Source organism: Pelophylax lessonae (assembly GCF_965119305.1).
Source record: "Pelophylax lessonae genome assembly, chromosome: 10".
Lineage (NCBI taxonomy): Eukaryota > Metazoa > Chordata > Amphibia > Anura > Ranidae > Pelophylax > Pelophylax lessonae.
The window spans coordinates 48,000,047-48,025,469 of NC_138777.1; the positions used below are offsets into that span (position 1 = coordinate 48,000,047).

The window sequence follows — 25,423 nt, forward strand, 5'->3', positions numbered from 1 at the left end:
TAATACAACGTAATGTAGAAGTCATTTGTAGACATTTTTTAATTTATTCCCTTTATTGAAGTTTTTCAATTTAAAAAAAAGAAAAAAACAAAGTTATTAAAAATGATAAAGTCCCCGCAGCCATTCTCATCTCATGGCTCAGGGTAACAGCAGAACAGTTAGGGAGTTACCCCAGGAGGTCTCCACACTGGGAGAGTCCAGGGGTGGGGGTGGGGGTGGGGGGGTCGGGGGGGGGGGGGTAATACAGAGATAAAAGTGATTACACTCAGTAAAGCTGGCCATACATTAGTATCATTTATTTCTACAGTTCTCTTTGTAAATGTATTAATCATCAGTGGGGTCCAATCGTCATTCATTTTTGACCGCAGTGATGAGTACATTTGGAGAAACAGGATGATAAATTCTTCTTGAACGAACAAATCTCTAGAAGTGAATGAGGTTTTTGTTCAGGAAAGTTCATTCATTCTAAAATCAAATGTTAAACGCAAAAGTAGACATTTTGAACTACTTTCGAATTACATTTTTTAACCCATTGAATGTAGAGAGAGTTGTATAAAGTACTCGAAACCCATACTTGAGTAAAAGTACAAGTGCTCGATCAAAAAGTGACTTGAGTAGAAGTACTAAAGTATTCAACATTTTTTGTTCTTAAGTATTGCAAGTAGTAAAATTGTTGCTACTCAAGTACTGAAAGTAAAAGTACCAGTAGTTTTGAAAAAAAAAATTGCTACTCAAGTACTGAAAGTAAAAGTACAAGTACTGTGTTATGTAGTTATTAAAGAAAGAAGTCAAAAGTTTTTTATTATTTCAAATGCAGCTTTTATTTATACATACAGTAGCATTTATTTTCGTATGCGCTGATAATACACATGTTTTGAGCTTCATGAAATCTGCCATCTACTGTTCTGGCAGTGGTAATTTTTATAATTGTAACGAGTAACTATGCAGCACAAAAAAAAAATATTGGAGTAGAAGTATTGAAATCATCGAAAAAATGTAGTGAAGTAAAGTGGAAGTAGGAGAAAAAAATTCTACTCTAGGAAAGTACAGATACCGCCTTTCGGTACTTAAGTACAGTAGTGAAGTAGTTCTACTTAGTTACTATACATCTCTGGTTTTTGTACAAATGTTCATAACGATTTTCCTATCAATGTTCGTTTGACAATTTCTTAGTGTATGGCCAGCTGTAGGATTCTTTTACATGGGTGACCGGGGGTGGTAAAAACAGGCGCCTGAGTCAACGACATGAAGGCTGAACAGCCAGAGGAGGCTCTGATCACCCCACTACCATGATGCTTTGCTTGTCTGCAAATTTAACACAACATGCTAAGCTAATGGGCGGTACCACCTGGCAAACTCAGCCATTTAAGTCAATGGGGGGCAAAATAGGTGTTGTAGTCCCATTATAAATTCAGGCATTCAGGCGCTGACAGGATCACTTCACAGCGGCTGCTTAGTTGCACTCTGAAAAGCGATGCACCACAGATTGCTTTTCAGAGCATTAGCTAGTGTGAACCTAGACTTACTCTATCAAGAAGAGGAGGAAAGGGGGAAGGGTGTCAGAGAAAGCCATCGATATACAACACGGGCACAGAGGTACAGTATGTGGTGAAGACATAAGCAGTAGGGGGGTGAATGCAGCGGCACCCATGGAGTAGTGCCTGGGTGAAAAACTATTACAAGGAAATCAGATATAATCTCCGGAATGTGACTAGTTCAGCTCTGTCAGGTGTTACACCATTAAGAAGGTAACAGATATCATTGTAAGTATAGCTGGTGTGGGGTCTAATCTTCCCTTAGGGGTGATTCTAGTACAAAGACATAGACGTAGCAGAGGAGGGGGCGTCTAACCAAGAGCCCCAAACTTTCACAAATGTGCTACTCCTATATGGTGGCCAGCAAAAGATTACAGATGTCAAGCTCAATTTCATTGGGGGGCGCATCAGCATTATGTTTGCCCTTGAAGGGCCAGTTGTATTTGTTTAGACTAGGTGTCCAGAGCACCCCACCTCCCCTTACATCTGATATCAAGAGCCCCCCCACCATTAGTAGTCGAGTTTCCCGCCCTCGCTTACATCACAGTGCACCCTTCCCTCTCACCTTGTGCTGCTGCCAAGAAGAAGCAGGGGGCAGAACTGGGAAGCAGAAAGTTCCTCGTCTGGAGGAGGACCAGAGGAGGGCTAAATGGGGAAAAAAGGTGGAGGCGGAGACAAGGGCGGTGTTGCTGGAGAGGTGCATGAAATGGCCTGGAGGGCAGGATTAGGCCCACGGCCTTGTGTTTGACACATGTGCAATAGATGTTTACAAGTTGCTTGCAAAATGAGAAGGTAGGGGGCGCTGCTTTTTTTTTCCCAGTGTATGACTATGTGTGCATTAGAAGCTGCAGCCAGACAGATGCTGCCTCAGTTCCTCGCTGGTGGAGGATGTCCAGCATCATCTAACTCCTTCCTCCCCAGCCTGCCTAGGGTGGTCTCAGGCCTGAACTGAGACAAAAAATAGACCCTGATATTTAGGACTGAGCAGCCAACCGCAGGGGCAGTTGGTGACGGGATATTCATGGAGTCGGTCCTCCGCTCTGTAATATAAAAAGGCATTGTGATTTAAAGGGGACTGCACTGTAAAGGGGACTGCACTGTAATGATTGCAGTGTCCCTTTACAGTTCGTTCCCCTTATATCACAATGCCCCTTTTATTGCAGTGCCTCTAGCAATCACAGTGCCCCTTGCAGTCACCCCCCCCCCCTTTTGCCTCTTTTTACTCTCTGCCCCCTGCGCAGTTCTACCTTCCGCAGGGCAGTTTTAGGATCTGTGTCCTCTCCTGGCTCTCCCTGGTGAGTACAGCGGGAGTTGGGGGGATGCAGCAGACAGATATAGGGGTCACACAGGTACAGAGGGAGTAGTGACCAGGTCTGGACTGGCCATAGGGCCACGGGGCAGCATTCCAAGAGCTGGCTTTTGCAGGGGTACCCAACCCCCTGTTGATGACCAAGCCGCAAAGCAGGCAAGCAGCAACTACGGTCCGGACAGGGCTAAGATAAACCCGTTATGCGGCCGTGCCTGTGTGTCCTCTCCTGGCTCTCCTGCCCTGCCGACGATGTCATCCTCTCAGCAGGATAGGGGGCGGTAGGAGCTACAGATCTGGATCATATTAACAAGCAGGTGATTACCCGCATGGTCATATGAAAAGACTCCCGCTCTCTTTTCAGATCTCCAGCTCCTCCCGCCCCAAGGAGAGCCAGGAGAGGACACACAGGCATGGCCACATAGCGGGTCTATGATAGCCCCGTCCGGACCGCAGTGGCTGCTTGCCTGCTTTGCAGCTCAGTCATCAACAGGGGGCTGGGTACCCCTGCATTAGCCAGCTCTTGGTATGCTGCCCCATGACCCTATAAATGGAATATAGTCAGTGTAAACCTCAATATAGTGCCCCTAGAATATGAAAAATATGGAAAATCCTCTATGGGTGGGACTTTATTGGCACCAATAAAATCCCACCCATAGGGGATTTTCCATATTCCCCATGGCCCTATGGCCAGTCCAGGCCTGGTCACTACTCCCTCTGCACCAGGGTGACCCCTACATCTGTCTGCTGCATCCCCCCAACTCCCGCTGCACTCACCTCTCCAGGTGCTGCCTTCTTCATCACTTCCTCTATGCCAATGCAACTGAGAGATATCCACCAGGCTCCCATTCCAATCCCCTCTCACTCGCTTGCAGTTTTGATCTCCTCTCCTCCAGAATCTACAGCCAAGATGTCCACTGAACACCCACTGCAATCCCCGCTCTCCTTCTGCTCCAGTCCAATCTGACCTCACAGTTTCACTGCTCCGGCCTCACCGCTGGGAACTCACAAATATACCCTCACAGCACATCACCCTGCATTAAAGACGGCCCTGGTCCTGGCCCTGGGACATGCAGCAGGTCAGTCCCAACTCACCGGGTAAATGCCCCGGTGTTCCCTATGGCCAGTCCGGGCCTGGTGGTCTGCATGAAAACGTGGTCTGTCGAGGAACAACCACTCCTCTAATGCCTCGTTTCCACTGAGCGGATCGGGTCGGTTCGGTACGGTACGCTATTTTGAGTGTTTCCATTATGAAAGTGGTCCATACAACCGAACCAAACCGCATCATTCCTGGTCCTCCTTCAGATGTAGGGCCATAGGAAATGGTACGGTACGGTTAGGGCGGAGCAACTGGCGTCACACGATACATTCCGCTGATTGGCGGACAGGAAAACTTCAATGCTCTTATCAAACAAAAGCGCTAAACAAACACCACATTTGGTGTAAACCCCGCATGGCCCCTGGCGGTCCGACTTGCAGTAGAAACGCTCACCTGAATAGGCCGGACCATTCTAACCCTTCCAAACTGTACCGACCCGAACCGTTCCGCTCAGTGGAAAGGAGGCATTTTGAAATATATAATAATTCCTCCCAAGAGACCATCCACTGCATTAGGATTTTTATGATGTTTTCAGGAAACTTTGTACAACACCCTGCCTGCTCCTCCCCCCAGCCATGGGCTGTCTGCATTGCGTAGATAAGCACAGAGACCCAGTGATGTCCTCACTGGGTCTAAAATAAGGTACCTAATGATAAAATGGAAAGTTTTATTTAACATTGTATTGTGCCAAGGAGGGCAAATATAGGCAGATTAAACTTCTCCTGTTTTACTGTATCATATGGAGGTGAAAGGTAACATCTGGTCGAAGAGCGATTTCCAGAGATTCGGTAACACTCACGGCATGACTTCAATGTTAAATATGACTTTCCTGAAGCTATAGGTGTGGCAGTTCAGGTTTCATTATTTAACTATTTAAAAGTCGCCTAGTAGGCTGCCCGAGGCGATCTTGTAATATTCTTTAGAATGATGGAGTTGGCAGTAAAATGATGTAAGCCTTTACATAAACAGGTGTAAAGAAATCCAAAGCTTGTGTAATAATAAACTGAGTGTAACTGAGTTTGTACATAGTTTATGGTGTAACATTGCCCCTCAGATCACCCATTTTGTCACCTGCGGTGTCCTGATTGCCCTTAGAGGTAGGTAACCAATCACCTGGTGGTAGTGCCGGGACAAGGCCATCCAGCGCCCAGGGCAAAGATGCCAAACTGTGCCCCCTCCTCCTCCTTCCCTTAGGGCTAGGTTCAGGGTGCCCTCCTCCCTGCAATAAACTATTGCGCCCAGGGCAGCCGACCCTCCTGCCCACCCCTTGTCCCGGCCCTGGATGCCCCCAAACCTCACATGATACCACAGTGCCCAGGGCAGCCTCCCCTCCTGCCCACCCCTTGTCCCGGCCCTGGATGCCCCAAACCTCACATGATACCACAGTGCACAGGGCAGCCGCCCCTCCTGCCCACCCCTTGTCCCGGCCCTGGATGCCCCCAAGCCTCACATGATACCACAGTGCCCAGGGCAGTCTCCCCTCCTGCCCACCCCTTGTCCCGGCCCTGGATGCCCCAAAACTCATATGATACCACATTGCCCAGGGCAGTCGCCCCTCCTGCCCACCCATTGTCCTCGCCCTGGATACCCCCAAACCTCACATGATACCACAGTGCCCAGGGCAGCCGCCCCTCCTGCCCACCCCTTGTCCCGGCCCAGGATGCCCCCAAACCACACATGATACCACAGTGTCCAGGGCAGCCGCCCCTCCTGCCCACCCCTTGTCCTGGCCCTGGATGCCCCCAAACCTCACATGATATCACAGTGCCCAGGGCAGCCGCCTCTCCTGCCCACCCCTTGTCCTGACCCTGGATGTCCCCAAACCTCACATGATACCACAGTGCCAAGGGCAGTCGTCCCTCCGGTCCACCCCTTGTCCCGGCCCTGGATGTCCCCAAACCTCACATGATACCACAGTGCCCAGGGCAGCCGTCCCTCCTGCCCACCCCTTGTCCCGGCCCTGCCTGGTGGAGTCATGTTCAGTCTGGTTAAGTGACTATTACTGGTCAGACTCACATTGGATGACTCAGGTCTCAGGGTGGAAAAAAAAAAAAAAAGCAAAATTATATACATTTACCGGCCACTTTATTAGGTACACCTTGCTAGTATCGGGTTGGACCCCCTTTGCCTTCAGAACTGCCTTCATTCTTTGTGGCATACAGTGGCTTAAAAAAGTATTCATACCCCTTGAAATTTTAGACATTTTGTCATGTTACAATTAAAATTTAACAGTTTTTTATTGGGATTTTATGTGATAGACCAACACAAAGTGGCACAAAATTGTGAAGTGGAAAGAAAATGACATTTTTTACAAATTATTATCTGAAAAGTGTGGCATGCATTTGTATTCACCCCCCTTTCTCTGATACCCCTAACTAAAATATAGTGGAACCAATTGCCTTCAGAAGTCACCTAATTAGTAAATAGAGTCCATCTGTGTGTGTGATTTATTCTCAGTATAAATACAGATGTGAACCCCTCAAAGATTTGCTAGAGAACCTTGGTGAACAAACAGCATCATGAAGGCCAAGGAACACACCAGACAGGTCAGGGATGAAGTTGTGGAGAAGATTAAAGCAGGGTTAGGTTATAAAAAAATATCCAAAGCTTTGAACATCTCACAGAGCACTGTTCAATCCATGATCTGAAAATGGAAATAGTATGGCACAACTGCAAACCTACCAATACATGGCTGTCCACCTAAACTGACAGGTCAGGCAAGGAGAGCATTAATCAGAGAAGCAGCCAAGAGGCCCATGGTAACTCTGGAGGAGCTGCAGAGATCCACAGCTCAGGTGGAAGAATTTGTCCACAGGACAACCATTAGTCGTGCACTCCACAGATCTGACCTTTATGGAAGAGTGGTAAGAAGAAAGCCATTGTTGAAAGAAAAACATAAGAAGTCCCATTTGTAGTTTGCGAGAAGCCATGTGGGGGACACAGCAAACATGGAAGAAGGTTCTCTGGTCACATGAGACCAAAATGTAACTTTTTTGGCCTAAAAGCAAAACGCTATGTGTGGCGGAAAACTAACACTGCACATCACCCTGAACCAGTGTTAATTTCGTCGACTAAAACCGACTAAAACGTTTTCGTCGACTAAATTAACACAATTTTAGTCGACTAAAATACGACTAAAACTAAAACAATTCAGATGACTAAAATACGACTAAAACTAAAATGGCATTTTAGTCTTAAGACTAAAATACGACTAAAACTAAAATGGCATTTTAGTCAAAAGACTAGAAATAAAACTAAATCGAAATTTTCTGCCAAAATTAACACTGGTGCATGCTCAAAGCCTAATACCATAAATAATAACATATTAGATTTTTCACTCCAGGACCAGCAGTAGTATATAATGAGTTTGAAAATTGTAGAGAAATGCTTAAATAATGCATTACAAATTACAATTGAACTACACCCATTCCATTACAGATGGCTAAAATGAGTTTTAGTCGACTAAAATGAGTTTTAGTCGACTAAAATGTAGGACGTTTTAGTCGACTAAAATGTAGGACGTTTTAGTCGACTAAAATGTACTGGAGTTTTAGTTGACAAAATACGACTAAAACTAAAACACTTGCAGAAGACTAAAATGGGACTAAAACTAAAATGCCATTTTAGTCCTAAGACTATAACTAAAACTAAATTGAAATTTGCTGCCAAAATTAACACAGCCCTGAACACACCATCCCCACCCTGAAACATGGTGGTGGCAGCATCATGTTGTAGGGATTCTTTTCTTCAGCAGGGACAGGGAAGCTGATCAGAGTGGATGCAAAGATTAACAGAGCCAAATACAGGGCAATCATAGAAGAAAACCTGTTAGAGATTCTACATAAGACTTGAGACTGGGGCGGAGGTTCACCTTCCAGCAGGACAACGCCCCCAAACATACAACCAGAGCTACAGTGGAATGATTTAGATCAAAGAATATTCATGTGTTAGAATGGCCCAGTCACAGGCCAGACCTAAATCCAATTGAGAATCTGTGGAAAGACTTGAAAATTGCTGTTCACAGACGCTCTCCATCCAATCTGCTTGAGCTATTTTGCAAAGAAGAATGGGCAAAATGTCACTCTCTAGATGTGCAAAGCTGGTAGAGACATCCCCAAAAAGACTTGCAGCTGTAATTGCAGCGAAAGGAGGTTCTACAAAGTATTGACTCAGGAGGGTGAATACAAATGCATTCACACTTTTCACATTATTATTTGTAAAAATAAATTGAAAACCATTTATAATTTTCCTTCCAATTCACAATTATGTGTCACCTTGTTTTGTTCTATCACATAAAATCGCAATAAAATACATTTAAAGTTTTGTTTATGGCATGACAAAATGTAGAAAATTTCAAGGGGTGTGAATACTTATTCAAGGCACTGTATATCAACAAGGTGTTTGGAAGCATTCCTCAGATATTTTGGTCCATAGTGACATGATAGGATCATGCAGTTGCTGCAGATTTTTCGGCTGCACATCCATGATGTGAATCTACCGTTCCACCACATCCCAAAGGTGCTCTATTGGATGGAGATCTGGTGAGTGTGGAGGCCGTTGGAGTACAGTGACCTCATTGTCATGGTGAAGAAACCAGTGGTGAGATGATTTGAGCTTTGTGACATGGTGCATTATCCTGCTGGAAGGAGCCATCAGAAGATGGGTACACTGTAGTCATAATGGGATGGACATGGTCAGCAACAATACTCAGGTAGGCCGTGGCGTTTAAACGATGCTCAATTGATACTAAGGGGCCCAAAGTGTGCCAAGAAAATATCCCCCACACCATTACACTGCCACCAGTCTGAACCATTGATAGAAGGCAGGATGGATCCATGCTTTCATGTTTATGCCAAATTCTGACCTACCATCTGAATGTCGCAGCTGAAAAATGGAGACTCATCCGACCAGGCCACATTTTTCCAATCTTCTATTGTCCAATTGTGGTGAGCCTGTGAGAATTGTAGCCTCAGTTTCCTGTTCTTAGCTAACAGGAGTGGCACTCGGTGTGGCCTGCCCATTCAGCTCTGACCTCTGACATCAACACAGCATTTTCCTCCACACAACTGCCGCTCACTGGATATTTTCTCTTTTTTTGGCAATTGTCTGTAAACCATAGATATGGTTGTGCGTGAAAATCCCAGTAGATTAGTAGTTTTTTTTTTTTTTTAAATACTCAGACCAGCCTTTCTTTCACCAACAACATGCCACATTCAAAGTCACCTAAATCCCCTTTCTATCCTATTCTGATACTCGGTTTGAACTTCAGCAAGTCGTCTTCACCACGTATAGAGGCCTAAATTCATTGAGTTGCTGCCATCTAATTAGCAATTTGTGTTACCATCCAATCCAACAGATATACCTAATAAAGTGGCCATGAATGTACAAATTAATTATCAATTAATTAATATAAATTAATTATTTTAAAATTTTGGGGAGACTTGATGGACCCATTGTTCTTTTATTTGTTGTCACTCTTCTATGCTTCTAGATAAAAGTGTTTGTTACTCCAACATGTTTTATCTCTGATATGTGTCTGTTGTACCATATACTTATTTTAAAAAGTATCCTGCTTTTTTTGCATTGCTTCATTTGTGTGAAATAGCTGGTGATTCTACCAGTCCTTCTGCTCTCCTATTTCAAACTGTCCACACTAGGCATTGAAACACATACATCCCAGTGTGGTCAGTTTTCTGTCTGTGCTGGGATCACAGCCTATCTGTCTTCCAATGGTCAGACTTGTTCTGACATGCCCCCCTGCACAGCCATTCACTGGAAAGGCACGCCCCCTACAGTCTCCACCCCCAGCTCTGCAGCTGAAAATAGAGGTCATGTGATCACTTACAAAAAAAAAAAAACATTTTTTCTGTTTTTTTTTTTTTTTTAAATATACGCACTTTTTACATTTCATTTGTATTTTAAACTGAATGTGTTGCTTTACAAGCTAAGGGGTGGTTCACATATAAAAAAAACTGTTTCCATAACCGTTTCACACTTTTACCGCTCCCCCCCATCCTCCCTTCCCCCGTCCTCCTGATAGTGTAATATGAACAGGGATGCTCTACTGAGTCAAGCATTTCTTTTTCTTGTTCAATATTTTATTGAATAAATGAGGCCATAGGTAGGTACCGGGGTATCAAGTATACAAGCAGTTCCAAATATCACAATATTTCCTAAGTATACATAAGACAATCATGCCGATACCAATGGAACATGCAACAAAAATGAAGTAGAAAATAGGTGAAAATGTCATGACTTGGAGCGAAAGATTTGTAAACCTAATTCACATAGGTGGGGGATGGAGAGAAAAAAGAAGAGATAGAAGAGGGGAAAAAAAAAGAGTGTCTTGGTGGTTTGCTGAGCCTTCCAGGGGTATTTCTGGTGAGCAGACTCAGGATCATAAATCTTATAGAAATCTGTCAAAGGATGTCAGTAAAAGATGATCAGCCCGCGGCTCTCACACCTTTTTCAGCACAGTGTCTGGTAGCTTCACTATCAACTTTCAATTGTAAAAAATCCAGCGTAATCTCAGCCTGACCTCAGCTATGGAGGAGGAGGTGGTCAGCCATATCTATCATTATAGTTTGCTTTGTGGCTTTAACCACTTAAGCCCCGGAGGATTTGGCTGCTAAACGACCAGAGGGTATTTTGCGATTCGGCACTGCGTGACTTTAACGGACAATTGCGCGGTCGTGCGACGCTGTACCGAAACGAATTTGGCGTCCTTTTTTTCCCACAAACAGAGCTTTCTTTTGGCGGTATTTGATCACCTGTGCGATTTTTTGATCACGCGCTATAAACAAAAAAAGAGCGTAAATTTTGCAAAAATAGCAATATTTTTCCCTTTTTTTTATATGAAATTCCCCAAAAAAAAAATGTAAAAATCAAAATTTTTTAATATTTTCGGCCAATTTGTTTTATGCTACCTATGTTTGGTAAAAAAAATCGCAAAAAGCGTATTTTGATTGGTTTGTGCAAAAGTTATTGCGTTTACTAACAAAGGGAAAGATTTTTGTCATTTTTGTTGTTTTTTTTTTTAACGCGTAATGGCGGCGATCTGCGATTTTTTTTGCGGTACTGCGACATTGCGGCAGACAGATCGGACCCTTGACTGACATTTTTGACACTTTTGGGGTTACCAGTGACATTTCTACAGTAATCAGTGCTATATATATGCACTGTTACTGTAAAAATACACTGGTAGTGAAGGGGTTAACTTTATTTGAGAGGGAGGGGCTGTGTGTGTCCCTAGGGGCGTGATTCTAACTGTGATTGGCTGTGGCTTCAACTGTATGCAGAGTGATCAACTGATCTACATAGTAGATCCATGTGATCATCTCACATACAGAGAGGAGAATGACAGGCAGCTTGTTTACACAAGCTGCCTGACTTTCTCCCTCTCCCCCGCCGATCGCAGAGTGGCCGGCGGCGATCCGGTCCGCCGGTCACACGCGCGGGGGGGGGTCCGTGACCACGCGGGAGTGGGAGCGCGCCTCCGGCGGCGCGCGCTCGCTCCCTAGACCCTCACAAGCTAGTGACGTAGCCCTACGTCACTTTGCCTGTGAGGGGCTGACCGCCGACGTAGATAGTCGTGCGGCGGTCGGCAAGTGGTTAAAGGGCTATACACACTATAAGATTTTCTGAAGACTTTTTCCTTCAGATTTACCTTTTCTATGTAGTGTAAGTGCCTGCCAGATTGGATACAAATTGAAAGTGTTTAGGTTTGACCTCATATTATATGGTTTTGGTAAATCTAAAGGAAAAAGTCTTCAGAAAATCTTATAGTGTGTATGGCCCATTAGAACGTGTTTTATAAACTTGGATTGAGATTTTGTGAGTCCTTCTAGTCAGAGATTGAGAAGTGCCTCACTTGGATTTCCAGGTATGTTGGTGCCCAATAATACACAAAACATTCAGTAGACCTCTGTCCACAGAGCATGCCAAGTCCACCATAAATAAAAACCATTCCTTCCATGCCTGGGAATTTACTAATGCCTCGTATACACGCACCGATTGTCGGCCGACCGATCGGCCGTCTTTTGTCCAGTGTTGTTGTGTTGGTTGAAATGTGCTCTAGACTGCACACGAATTTTCTCGGCCAACAACAACCAACTTCAGAAGTGATGTCATGTGCTGGTTTACTTTTCGTGTGTTTTTTCCTCTCTGAGCATGCCCAGTCTTGCTCATCAGATTTTTGTCGGCCAAAATCTGTACTGACTGAGGAACAATCGGGCCGTTCTGTTGACGGCCAACAAACATTTTATAGCCAGATTTTTTTCAGCCGAAAATTCGCAGTCGGTTGTTAGAAGCATCATACTAACAGGCCGACAATCGGCCAATCGGACGTTGGCCGAAAACTCACGGCCAACAATCGGTGCGTGTGTACGGGGCTTAAAGGCAAACAGGTCTTTCACTTTGCAATGGAATTTGCCCCAGAGCTTAGTGAATGAGGTGAAGCTCTGAAGACTTCCATCATCCAATTATGTGCAAACAAAATTGCTGTTTATTTTCCCTGCACACAATTGGATATTTTCTCCATTCAGCATTCACTAGTTCTGGGGCAAGTTTCCTTCCCTCACCTGTAGCCAATTTGTCTTTAGTAAATCAATTCCAATGTGTCCAAGATGACCGGGTACCAAGCACCAGCGGTATATCAGCTTGTGGTTGGTTTCCAGAGCTTGAACACACGGTAAACAAGATTTAATTCCTTTAAACTTGGGTCCAAATCTCAGGTTCCAGAGGGGAGTTGAGGTCCAACAATCATTTTTGCCAAAGCAATTATTTTATAGGAATGTCACAGGAGAGAGCAACGGGATCATGTCTACATCTCAGACTACACTCCAATATCTGTGCATGGCCAGAGTTATAACACTGAGCTTGTAGACACGCAACATTTTAGAACCTCCCTCTGCTAAGATCACTTTTATATATAGAACTTTTTTTTTTTTTTTTTTAGAAACAAAGTATGCAGAACCCCTGTTCTGCCAAAGGCGGACTTTACTGGCATAAGCATGAGACCAAACACACTTGTAGTACAAAATATCAAAAATGTAATGTTATATACATAGTAAAAAGCACATATGTTGGTATAACATCAACACAAAGACATAAACATAGTAAAATCACTCTGAGAACAGTGACACATAGGGTGAGGTCCTAGTACAGCATACCTTACTCCCATATACGGGGCGATGTATTCCACACAATGTGGGGTGTGTATGTAATGTACCAGGACCCTTCCATTGGTCACAGGTTGACAGGTTTCGCTATAGAGCGTAGCTTCCTCAAGAGCACTTATGGGAGGAAATCCTATTGGCAGCATCAGCCAAATCCGTGGCCGGCTAGATTAGTGTCTCCTAGGTGGACATAGAGGCCATATGAATCCCCCAAGTAAAGGGGGGAGAAGAAAGGCATACACCAAAACACCCGAGCATCTAAAATTGCTTTGACTGTGCCTTATCCATCTGTCATAAAGAGATTATCCATGTGTGTTGACGGGCAGGAATGCAGACGTGTCTTCCACCGTACATTGGCTAAGCAACCGGAACTTTATGGCATGGCACTCAACTCAACATTTACATGAGAGTTAAAGAGGCATACATCCAATCCATATACAGGCTATGGGTCCAAACCCCAAAAGAGAAGCCACCTAGGCCAGATAGTCAGGCCTCATCACATGTGTCCTCATCCAATTGCCAGGGCACTCTGCCTAGGAGACACTAATGTAGCCAGCCACGGATTTGGCTGATGCTGCCAATAGGATTTTCTCCCATAAGTAGGCTTGAGGAAGCTACGCTCTATAGCGAAACATGTCAACCTGTGACCATTGGAGGGGTCCTGATACATTACATACACACCCCACATTGTGTGGAATACATCGCCCCGTATATGGGAGTAAGGGGTATGCTGTGCTAGGACCTCATCCTATGTTTCACTGTTCTCAGAGGGATTTTATTATGTTTATGTCTTTGTGTTGATGTTATACCAACATACAGTATATGCTTTTTACTATGTATATAAAATTACATTTTTGATATTTTGTACTACAAGTGTATTTGGTCTCTTGCTTATGCCAGTAAAGTTCGCCATTGGCAGAACAGGAGTTCTGCATACTTTGTTTCTATGCATTTTGGGATGTGGCACAAATAGAGGTCCTCTAAGTTTTTTTTTTTTACTTCTTTTCTTACTGAGAATGGAAACGTGCCAATATCTGGGGAAAAGCAGGCTCTTTGGTTTTGCCACCTACAGGCAATAGCCTACTATGCATAGTAATAAATCTGACCCTGGTCATGTGACTTGATTGGCCCTAAAAGTTCTAACAAGACAGGGCTTTATCATTCATGTCTGCCTTGGACAACCTAACCTGCTAGTGCCAAACTGATAGGACTTTGTTATGAGGGGTGCATAGGGAGTCACCATAAGAGGACATCTCCAGTTTAAAGTGGATCTCTAAATATAATTGGAGGGTTCTTAGTTCCAGGGGTTCTAGGTTTTTACAGTTTCTTAGGCACGGCACTTAAAAATCTGTATTAATTCTTATTTGCTATAAGGATCCTTATTTTCAGAACAGAGAGAGCCTAAAACACCAAACATACAGCCGATACCTATTGTTATGGAAAATGACATGCTTTATACTGTAGTTTAGTGAAATGAGCCTTAATATTTCTTCTACAGCTGCTCTCCCGTACTTCCACTTCTGTCACATTAGGATGAGTGATTGTGTCCGTACAGCCGCTGCATCCTCATAGGCTTAAGCCTAGTACACACGCAACGATTATCGGCCGACCGGTCGTCCGTCTTTTGTCCAGAGTGGTGTTTTGTTGGTTGGAATGTGCCTAGACTGCACACAAATTTTATCGCCCGACAAAATTCTACTTCAGAAGTGATGTCATGTGTTGGATTGCTTTCTTCTCTGAGCATGCCCAGTCTTGCTCATCAGATTTTTCCCTGTCGAAATCTGTACTGACTGCACGAAAATTGGACGTGTTTTGACGGGGGACATAGCCTGCACACTAGATTTTTTTTGGCCGAAAAGTCGGAGTCGGTTGTCGGAAGCATCATACTAACAAGCCGAAAATCGGCAGATCGGTCGTCGGGCGAAAATTCCCAGCCGAATTTCGACACGTGTGTACGAGGCTTTAAATAGACAACCTGCACAAAGCTCCTGCTGGGTAATGGCATATAAACAAATGGCCCGTCCACCGTGTACGGGACTCAGCGTCTGTGAACGAGGCCTCAGCAATCTTTTTTTATTTGTTAATTTTGTAACTGTAAGAGACAATCTTGGCTCTGATCACAATTTAATATTCTTCCTTTGAAGACTTTAATCATTTTTAATGACAGATGATTATATTGTGGAATTTTGCAACTCTGACCTCATCCATGAAAAAAAAAAAAAAAACCCAGCCCAAATCTCTGTTCATATCACCGGTTTATTAGTATCATAATAAAATTATTTTTCCTAATCCCATGCTTACTACTATGTAGACAATAGATGGAAATTCAATTGTTCAAACTATTCATGAATTTGGAAGTTTGAGCAAGTGCTGTTCATATTTATCCTTTCTTTAGTCAATTTCCCTCATTGGGTGAGCAGCAGCTGCTCATTGACTTTTTATATATTAAATTAGTGTGGGTTTTTTATATTACCAATAGATGGAAATTGTTCAGGTATAATAAAGTGAACAAATCGATTTTTTTTCAGTATTATTTCCTGACCCAAGTATTTAAAAATTCATAGTTAGTGAGGTTGAAAAAAGACATCCGTCCATCCAGTTCAACCTATGATGTATGTGTGTGTTTGCTGTTAACCGTACATTGTATATCCCTGTATGTTGTGGTCTTTAAGGTGCCCATCTAATAGTTTTTTGAAACTATCGATGCTCCCTGCTGATACGACTGCTTGTGGAAGAGAATTCCACATCCTTACCACTCTTACAGTGAAGAACCCCTTACATACTTTAACCACTTACCGCATACTAACGTAGGGCTACGTCAGTAAACTTTGCGGTAGTGTACCGGGATGATGCCTCTAGCTAGAGGCACCATCCCGGTACCGTGGTTTAGAACCGACGGTTGGCTTTCCGTCGGTACCGACCGATGCGGCTCGGGAGCCGCTCGATCGGTACCCTTGACGTCCCCCCCCTCCCGCCGCCTTCCGTGGCTTTGCTCGGGGCTCCCGTCCCACCGGGAGCCCCGAGCACCTAGCTGGCACGTCCGCCGGCTGGATGGAGTCCTGATGAATGCCGGAAACGGCATCGATCGGGTCTCCGATGACGTAACCCGGAGGCGGCGTCCATGATGTCACGTCCGGGTTACTGTGCTGCAAAAGGCGGCAAATTTGAAAAGCGGCTGTATGCAAAAATGCCGTTTTCGGCGTTTTGCATACAGGGAAGTGTAGTGGAGGGGTCTAGGGTCTTTTAGACCCTCGATCCCTCCATAAAGTGTACCTGTCACACATATTGCTGTCACAAGGGATGTTTACATTGCTTGTGGCAGCAATAAAAGTGATCAGATTTTTTATTTTTTTTTTAAAACTTTAATAAAGTTAAAAAAATAAATAAAATAAATGGGGAAAAAAAAAAAAAATTTAGCCGCCCCCGTCACCGTTAGCTCGCGCACAAAAAAAACGTATACGGAAGTCGAGCCGCAAATGAAATCGCTGTTCAAACAACACATGTGAGGTATCGCCACGATCGCCAGAGCGTGCGCAATAATTTAAAAAAAAGAGCTACACTCTAACTCAAAACTGGTAACCGTTAAATGAATTTAAAGCGTCGCAGATTGAGATCTCTATTGACCGTAGTTTGTCGCGATCCCACGGGGGGGCGCAATTTTAAACTGTAACATGTTGGGTATCTATTTACTCGGCATGACATGTTCTTTCACAATATACAAAAAAAATGGGCTAACTTTACTGTTTAGTATTTTTTAAAATTAGTGAAATGTGATTTTTCAAAAATTTTCCAAAAAAATGGCGCTTTAAAGACCGCTGCGCAAATACCGCGTGATAAAAAATATTACAATGACCGACATTTTATTCTCCAGAGTCTTTGCTAAAAAAATATATATAATGTTTGGGGGTTCTAAGTAGTTTTCTAGGAAAAAATACTGGTTTTAACCAGTGTTAATTTTGGCAGCAAATTTCAATTTAGTTTTAGTCTTAGGACTAAAATGGCATTTTAGTTTTAGTCCCATTTTAGTCTTCTGCAAGTGTTTTAGTTTTAGTCGTATTTAGTCGACTAAAACTCCAGTATATTTTAGTCGACTAAAACGCCCTACATTTTAGTCGACTAAAACTCATTTTAGTCATCTATAATCAAATGGGTGTAGTTCAATTGTAATTTGTAATGCATTATTTAAGCATTTCTCTACAATTTCCAAACTCATTATATACTACTGCTGGTCCTGGAGTGAAAAATCTAATATGTTATTATTTATGCTTTGAGCATGCACCAGTGTTAATTTTTGGCAGCAAATTTCGATTTAGTTTTAGTTATAGTCTTTTGACTAAAATACCATTTTAGTTTTAGTCGTATTTTAGTCTTAAGACTAAAATGCCATTTTAGTTTTAGTCGTATTTTAGTCACCTGAATTGTGTTGGTCGACGAAAACGTTTTAGTCGGTTTTAGTCGACGAAATTAACACTGGTTTTAACGCGTGAACAAAAAGTGTCCGAAATAGGGCTGGGGCTTAAGTGGTTAAGGTTAAACCGCCTTTCCTCTAGTTTTAGTGAGTGGCCACGTGTCTTATTGTATCTCCTTTCTCTGAATAGTTTGTCCCTTATGCTCGGGTCACCAGTACAGTATTTGTACATTGATATCATATCCCCCCTCAATCGTCTCTTCTCCAGAGAGAATAAGTTCAGTGCTTGTAGTCTTTCCTCATAGCCGATGTCCTCCATTCCCCTAATTATTTTTGTTGCCCTTCTCTGGACTTTCTCCAGTCCCAGCACATCCTTCCTGAGGACCGGTGCCTTTTATTTATTTTTAATTTCTCTGTAAAAAAAAAAAAAATGCAGCAAGTTCTTCAGAGTTATGCTGGTCATATACTAGAAGATTTTTTGTGAAAATTCTCAGTACAGTAAAACCTTGGATTGCAATCATAATTTGTTCCGGAAACATGCTTGTAATCCAAAGTACATGCATATCAAAGCAAATTTCCCCAAAGGAAATAATGGAAACTAAGATGATTCGTTTCACAACCATTTATTCATAAATCCCTCAGTTTATAGTCCATATAAAAAGATTATAGCAATGTAATAGGTTGTGTAACCATAAAATGTCCATCTACAAATGGCGCCTCCACAAGGGAATTAGAAGCAAAATCCAGCAGGAGCTCCAGTGTATAAACGAGAAGAGAGGCGCTTCTAAGTGTAGCAATATGGTTCCATTTAATGAAGGTTCAACATTAAGCAACTCACATGGTTGATGATTAAAACAGGGACATCTAAGTATGAAGAAATCTGGGGTAAAGCTGTCCACATAGACCGTCCTTCGCCAGACAGAGCCTGCATTTTCAGCAGAAATAGCAGCCTGCACATTTACAGGTTTCCTTTAATATTTGGAAGTTGTATGTGGAGTATACTGTATGCCTGGCTTCTGGGATCCCTATGGGATCCTGGGAAAACTGAGGATCCAAAATCTCAAATATTAAGCTTTGCCACTGTAGAGGAATGCATTCTTATGAAATGTTAGCTCCTCAGCTGCAAGTTTCTTTCAGCCCTATTCATTTAGGATGGTGAGTGAGGGGTTATTATATAGTTCAGAGTGGCTGCGGACTGCAAATGGGTGAAACATTTTTCAGTTATAAAGTAGGTTGCCTCAGAAAGTGTATTGTGTAATATAAATTATATATTTTTTTGTTTTTTAACAGCTCCTGCATCATGAAGAGCCCTTTAACTCAGTAACTAAAGACATCTGCAGTCTGTATTTTGGCCACTAGGTGGTGCCATGGTACATGTATTCCCATTACAGACATATACTGTGTGTATACTATTGCTTATGTACAAAACATCTACTGCTGTTACTTAGGGGCCTGTGTATAAAGGTCAGCACAATAATTGGCGTTACTTTTGCTTTATTTTGCAGTGACATTTTGCTTGTTGTTTTACTATGTTATGAAAAATTAACATGAAATGTCACACTGTGAAAAAATTACAGGGAGTAGACAAATTCTGCAAAAATGTAGCAAATGTGACAAAAATAAAGACTGTTAAGTGCAAATTCTAAGATTACCTTTTTTGTACATTTCCTTTTTTATGTGAAATTGACAATTTCTTTGTTTTATAAAGATTGCCTATCTGTCCAGCCACCTCCCTCTGGCTGCATTTCAACTAAGACGTCAGGCACATAAAACCTAAATGTAAAGGTTTATCACAGCGTCATAAATAAAATCAGAGAGTATAAAAATGAGAACAATTTTTTTCTCTTTTCAATTAAAGTGAAGCTGTTCTTTGCCATGCAGGATAAAAGCAATAGGCGCACACTCTTCTCCCATCTTAAGCAGCATTCACTACCTACAGTACTGTGCATACGATTTAGGCAGGTGTGAGAAAATGCTGTAAATGAAGAATGCTTCCAGGAATAGAAGTGTTAATAGTTTATTTTCATCCATTAACAAAATGGAACATAAATGAACAGAAGAGAAATCCACATCAAATCAATATTTGGTGTGACCATGCTTTGCCTTCAAAACAGCATCAATTCTTCTAGGTACATTTACACACAATTTTTTGAAGGAACTCGGCAGGTAGGATATTCCAAACATCAAGGAAAACCAACCACAGATCTTCTGTGGATGTAGGCTGCCTCAAATCCTTCTGTATGTTCATGTAATCCGAGACAGACTTCATGGATGATGAGATCAGGGCTCTGTGGGGGCCAAATCATCACTTCCAGGACTCTTTGCTCTTCTTTACACTGAAGATAGTTCCTAATGACATTGGCTGCATGTTTGGGGTCATTGTCCTGCTGCAGAATACATTTAGGGCCAATCACACGCCTCCCTGATGGTATGATGGAGAACTATCTACCCATGATCCCGACCAAATCTCCAACTCCATTTGCAGAAATGCAGCCCCAAAGTTGTAGGGAACCTCCATAATGCGTCACTGTTGCCTGCAGACACTCATTATGGTACTGTTTTCCAGTTCTTCGATGAACAAGCTGCCTCCTGCTACAGGCAAATATTTAGCATTTTGACTCATCAGTCCTGCTGCTATTTTTCTGCACCCCAGTTCCTATGTCTTTGTTCATAGTTGAGTCACTTAGACTTAATTTCGTGTCTTATGCACTATAGTCTCTTCTCCAGTTCATGCCTTCCAATATTACAGCACAGCAGCCTCTGTCACTGTAGTCAGCATTCCACACTTCCAGGAGTGTCTGATGCCTGTGTCCCCCGCCATGTTCAATGCCTCTATCCTCCAATTCCTGTGTCCCCCGCCATGTTCCATGCCTCTATCCTCCAATTCCTGTGTCCCCCGCCATGTTCCATGCCTCTATCCTCCAATTCCTGTGTCCCCCGCCATGTTCCATGCCTCTATCCTCCAATTCCTGTGTCCCGCCATGTTCCATGCCTCTATCCTCCAATTCCCGTGTCCCCCACCATGTTCCATGCCTCTATCCTCCAATTCCTGTGTCCCCCACCATGTTCCATGCCTCTATCCTCCAATTCCTGTGTCCCCCGCCATGTTCCATACCTCTATCCTCCAATTCCTGTGTCCCCCACCATGTTCCATGCCTCTATCCTCCAATTCCTGTGTCCCCCGCCATGTTCCATGCCTCTATCCTCCAATTCCTGTGTCCCCCACCATGTTCCATGCCTCTATCATCCAATTCCTGTGTCCCCCGTCATGTTCCATGCCTCTATCCTCCAATTCCTGTGTCCCCCGCCATGTTCCATGCCTCTATCCTCCAATTCCTGTGTCCCCCGCCATGTTCCATGCCTCTATCCTCCAATTCCTGTGTCCCCCGCCATGTTCCATGCCTCTATCCTCCAATTCCTGTGTCCCCCGCCATGTTCCATGCCTCTATCCTCCAATTCCTGTGTGCCCACCATGTTCCATGCCTCTATCCTCCAATTCCTGTGTCCCCCGCCATGTTCCATGCCTCTATCCTCCAATTCCCGTGTCCCCCGCCATGTTCCATGCCTCTATCCTCCAATTCCTGTGTCCCCCGCCATGTTCCATGCCTCTATCCTCCAATTCCTGTGTCCCCCGGTACGTTCAATGCTTCTATCCTCCAATTCCTGTGTCCCCCGCCATGTTCCATGCCTCCATCCTCCAATTCCTGTAACAATGTAGAGGGTGGAGGAAGAGGAAACCTCAGTGCCCCGCGGAGGACACAGATATGCAACATTCCCCAGGAAAGTCAAAGACATTGGCAGAAGTTGCATCGTTGGAATGGAAAGGCGGTGGGTGACATGGGCCGGAGAAGTAAGTATGCAGCGTATTTTTCGCAGGGTGTCCTTTCTTCTGTTATTGTTTTCCCCTGAGAGTCGCCTTAAAGCAAACCTGTTGGTTTGCCCTGCGTGAATAGAGAACAGGTTCAATACAAAGGAAACTATTCCATAAAAACATGCAGAACGCCAATGCTGGCTCTATTTTCTCACTATTTGAAGTCATTAACACATAAATTCTCAGCCAGCTCTCTGTGAAACCCTAGGATTCCCTCCAGAGCTTTCCTGAGCTGTGACTGATTGACCTCCCATAGGTGCCATCATAGATCTGGGGTCAACACCACTTGGCATAGCCATCACCATGAACCCAATGACTTTGAGCTGTTTGTAAGGGAGGCATTCTGACCACAACCAACAATAAATTCATTTTAGCAGGGGTTCCCCGAGATCTGATTATTATTTCTTGCGTTGCTCAGCTGTAAAAAAGGTTATGAATGACTGATTTAAGGGAACCTGTCATGGAAGAATTACATAGGCAGTCAGTGCTGTTCTCCTTTTGAAAATACTAGTTATATGGCTGCTTTAGTGAACACGCAAGAAAAAAACATGCAGCCAGTGAAGTCAGAGCTCCATGTTTGTATACTTGTTCTTAGTTGGTGACTCAGGAAGTGCTGAGGATATAAATTCACATAATTGGCATTTTCAGAGGGAGGTGAGCAATAAAAGTTGTAATTTTTCTCTTCATAGACTTTCTTTCAATATTATTTCAGTTATACAGATTTGGCCATGTCCTTAAAATAAATTTATGGCAAACTCATAAACTAAGCTCTTTGCCATAGAGTTGGGTCCTCCAACCCGCCCGCTAGTCTGTCCAAGTGCCCATGCCTTATTTTCTTTATGTTCGCTTTTTGAGGTAGCAATGAAATAATTTAGAGCTTGAGTAAAAAGTTTAATGCACAAAAACATTATGAATAGTTACACAATTCATTTTTTTACCATTTTATACATCAAACCAACGAGAAGTACACTTGAGAATGCAAAGACTTGGTTCCAAAAGAGGGACAGTTCCTTCAAATGATAAGCATTTGGGAGCCATGAAGTATCTCTGCCAATGTTCCTGATTTCAAGGCACCCTTTGCATATATAATACATTCACACATTCCATGCATTTCATAATGCAATGTCCTGGGCATGCTGAGTGGTTACACTGCGGAAGGATAGGAGCAAGGCAGGCGCATACATTTCACAAAATGGATCCACAAAGGTTTGACGGGGGATCAGGGTGATGCTAGATTTTTTTAACCTGAAAAATGACAGCTGGATATAACTAGTCATAAGATTAGCACATCACAAGAGGCACAAATGCTGCATAAAACTGCATGAAATACAAGTTTTTATTTTATAAAACTGACCATACAAATTACAATCTGATTGTACAACCTTCTTTATATGAGCCTGCCCAACTGGATACAAAATGAATTAATGGTTAAAGCCTAAATTAACTTTTCATTGAATCAGCTAATATGCTTCAAGTGCATCAAAAGAAAAGAGGTTTAAAGTCTTACAGTTGGAACAGTATTTCTCAACCTTTTTTCAGTCAAGGCACCCTTTACAAATGATGGACAGTCTCCAAACACCCTTTAAAAATGATGGACAGTCTCCAAACACCCTTTACAAATGATGGACAGTCTCCAGACACCCTTTACAAATGATGGACAGCCTTGAGGCGCCCCATTCTAAAATGTAAAACCTATTCTAATAGTTTTACATAATGCAGCAACCTCCACAAGTCCAAGTAGGACACCCAACGTTAGAGGCGATTTATTCTTCCAAAGCAAATACACTTTTGCAAACTGGTACTGACTAGTATTCCTATGTTTCGCTTCTCCCTCAGTTTTTCTCCATCACTCAGCTAATGTGACCCAAACGCTGATGGAGAGGGGCAGGGGAGGGTCAAACAATGATACTATGCAGGCGACTGACATTCTCTTCATCAACTGGCAGCTAGAAGGTTGTAATGGTGAAAACCCGTGGCTTTGTGTAACTAGAAAGGCAGCCTTCATCCACATGCTGGCTTGTATACAGTTTTTGGGCACATTTTAGGCATTTTGCCAAGGCACCCCTAAAGAAACCTCAAGTTACCCCAAGGGTGCCTGGGCACCCTGGTTGAAAAAGGCTGCTCTAGAAAGCAGCCAAAGCCTGAATAGAAAATCCTGTCCCCTGCCAGCAAGCAGTAGAGAGTGACCATTGCTATCTGTGTGTAGGGAGTGATCCCTCTACAGAGGTCTGAATACCCCCAAGCTGAGTCAGACCTATATAGCTCTGTAATCAACTAAGCTCATGCTTCCTGATTGAAATCTCTGGCTCTGACTCTTCAAGAGCATGTTGGATCTCTGCATACAGATCCCCTCTAAAGCTGGATACACACTATCCAACTTTTGTGGTTAGATTTCCTTCAGATTTACCTTTTCTATGTAGTGCAGGGATCTGCCAGATTGCATACAAATTAAAAGTGTTTAGGTTTGACCTCATATTATATGGTTTTGGTAAGTCTAAAGGAAAAAGTCTTCAGAAAATCTTATAGTGTGTATGGCCCATTAGCCACAAAGAGCAGGGGTCCTTCTCTCTAGCAAGCTGGCAGGGGACATGCTTTTCTACTCAGGGTGTGGCTGTTTTCTAAGGAAAACAAACTTTGTTTTGTATGGATTCAGCTGGAATGTATTCAAACTGAAAGCTCAGTTGGGCATTAAGGTAAGCCATCATGATTGCATAGTTTTGGTAGAAGCGATTGTACATTTCTTGTGTTGTAATGTGTAAGGGTAGTTTAAGAAGGGAATAAAGTATCTGTTATCATACAGTTGCACTTGATTGGGAATTACAAATAAGTTGGTGATCGGTATAAAACAAAAGTTAAATATAATGAACATTGTAAACGTGATTACTTGTTGTCAGACTTGGTGTTCACTTTGAAGTATCACTTATATATGAGAACCCAGGGCGGCTCACTGAGAACAATTCCCTCGGACGGTTAGAGCTGTAATAATGATGTTGTCGGAAAAGAACCACGAGCATTCTATAACAAATCATGACTTTTATTAAATTTGAACATAAGTATTGTTTGTGCATTTTACATACTTTATGGCTAATAAATAACATACACTGGCAGGAAAACACTGAGCGCTAATAAGAACCTAATCTAGCATGCATAAATAGAAAAAACTATACAGTAAACATGGTCAGCAGTTGACATGGCCAAAATGTATCTTTCAGGTGTATTGGGACACAATACAGACACAACCAGAGTCTCAGGTCTTCCAATTCTCCCAACTAATTCTTGTAATATAAAATAATAACCCGGGTCGGGGAGAGTGGGAACCCCTCCTAAAAGCTGTGTAGACTCAGGAACTCAGAAAGCTCCCACACAGATTTTAAGGGTTTGTAAACCCAAATATAGAAAATACTGGTTTATCCCACCAGAATTCCAGTATCCTTGTCACTTCCTTTGCACTGAACTGAAGTCTCAAACAATGCCATCAGGCTTCCCCAACTGTCTTCTGTGACCTACAGAACACCTCCTCCCTGTGTAATGGAGAGGAGGTGCTTGCAGACTAAATCAGGAGAGCAGCCTAGAGGAGCTATGTCCAAATGGCCCTCCAGCTGTTCAGGAACTACAATTCCCATCATGCCTAGTTATGTCTGTAAATGTCAGAGATTTACAATGCCTCATGGGAATTGTAGTTCCTGAACAGCTGGAGGGCCATAGTTTGGACACCCCTGGCCGAGAGTAACAACACTGCTCCTCCATAGATAGAGTACAGTTAGTCAGCCCCCTAGGACAGGAATTGTGCTATTGGCAGGATCACTGGGTGAAAATAAAGGAAAACAATGCCTGAAGAAAAATCTAAAGGCTGGTAAGCTACAATAGATCACATTTTTGGTTTTGGGCTGAGATGCATTTTAACTCTCCACTAGCTAACAAAACCTGAAATTTCAGTTTTGGGTAGACTGACCATTTAAAATGAATGATGTCTTCAGGGTCAAATATTTCAAATATGTACACAGAGGAAAAAAAAACAATATAAAGAC

The 25,423-nt window shown here is 43.0% G+C and overlaps 1 protein-coding gene across 1 annotated transcript in view; it reads left to right on the forward strand.

Annotated features, from left to right (window-relative positions):
* The window catches only part of LOC309565826 (hatching enzyme 1.2-like), a 67,861-nt gene extending 48,748 nt beyond the window's left edge, over positions 1-19,113 (forward strand). The window contains exon 13 of the mRNA XM_082270831.1: positions 18,815-19,113. Coding sequence (XP_082126957.1) covers positions 18,815-18,828 — 14 coding nt within the window. The 3' untranslated portion in view covers positions 18,829-19,113. The remainder of the gene's footprint in view (positions 1-18,814) is intronic.
* Positions 19,114-25,423: the final 6,310 nt, after the last annotated feature.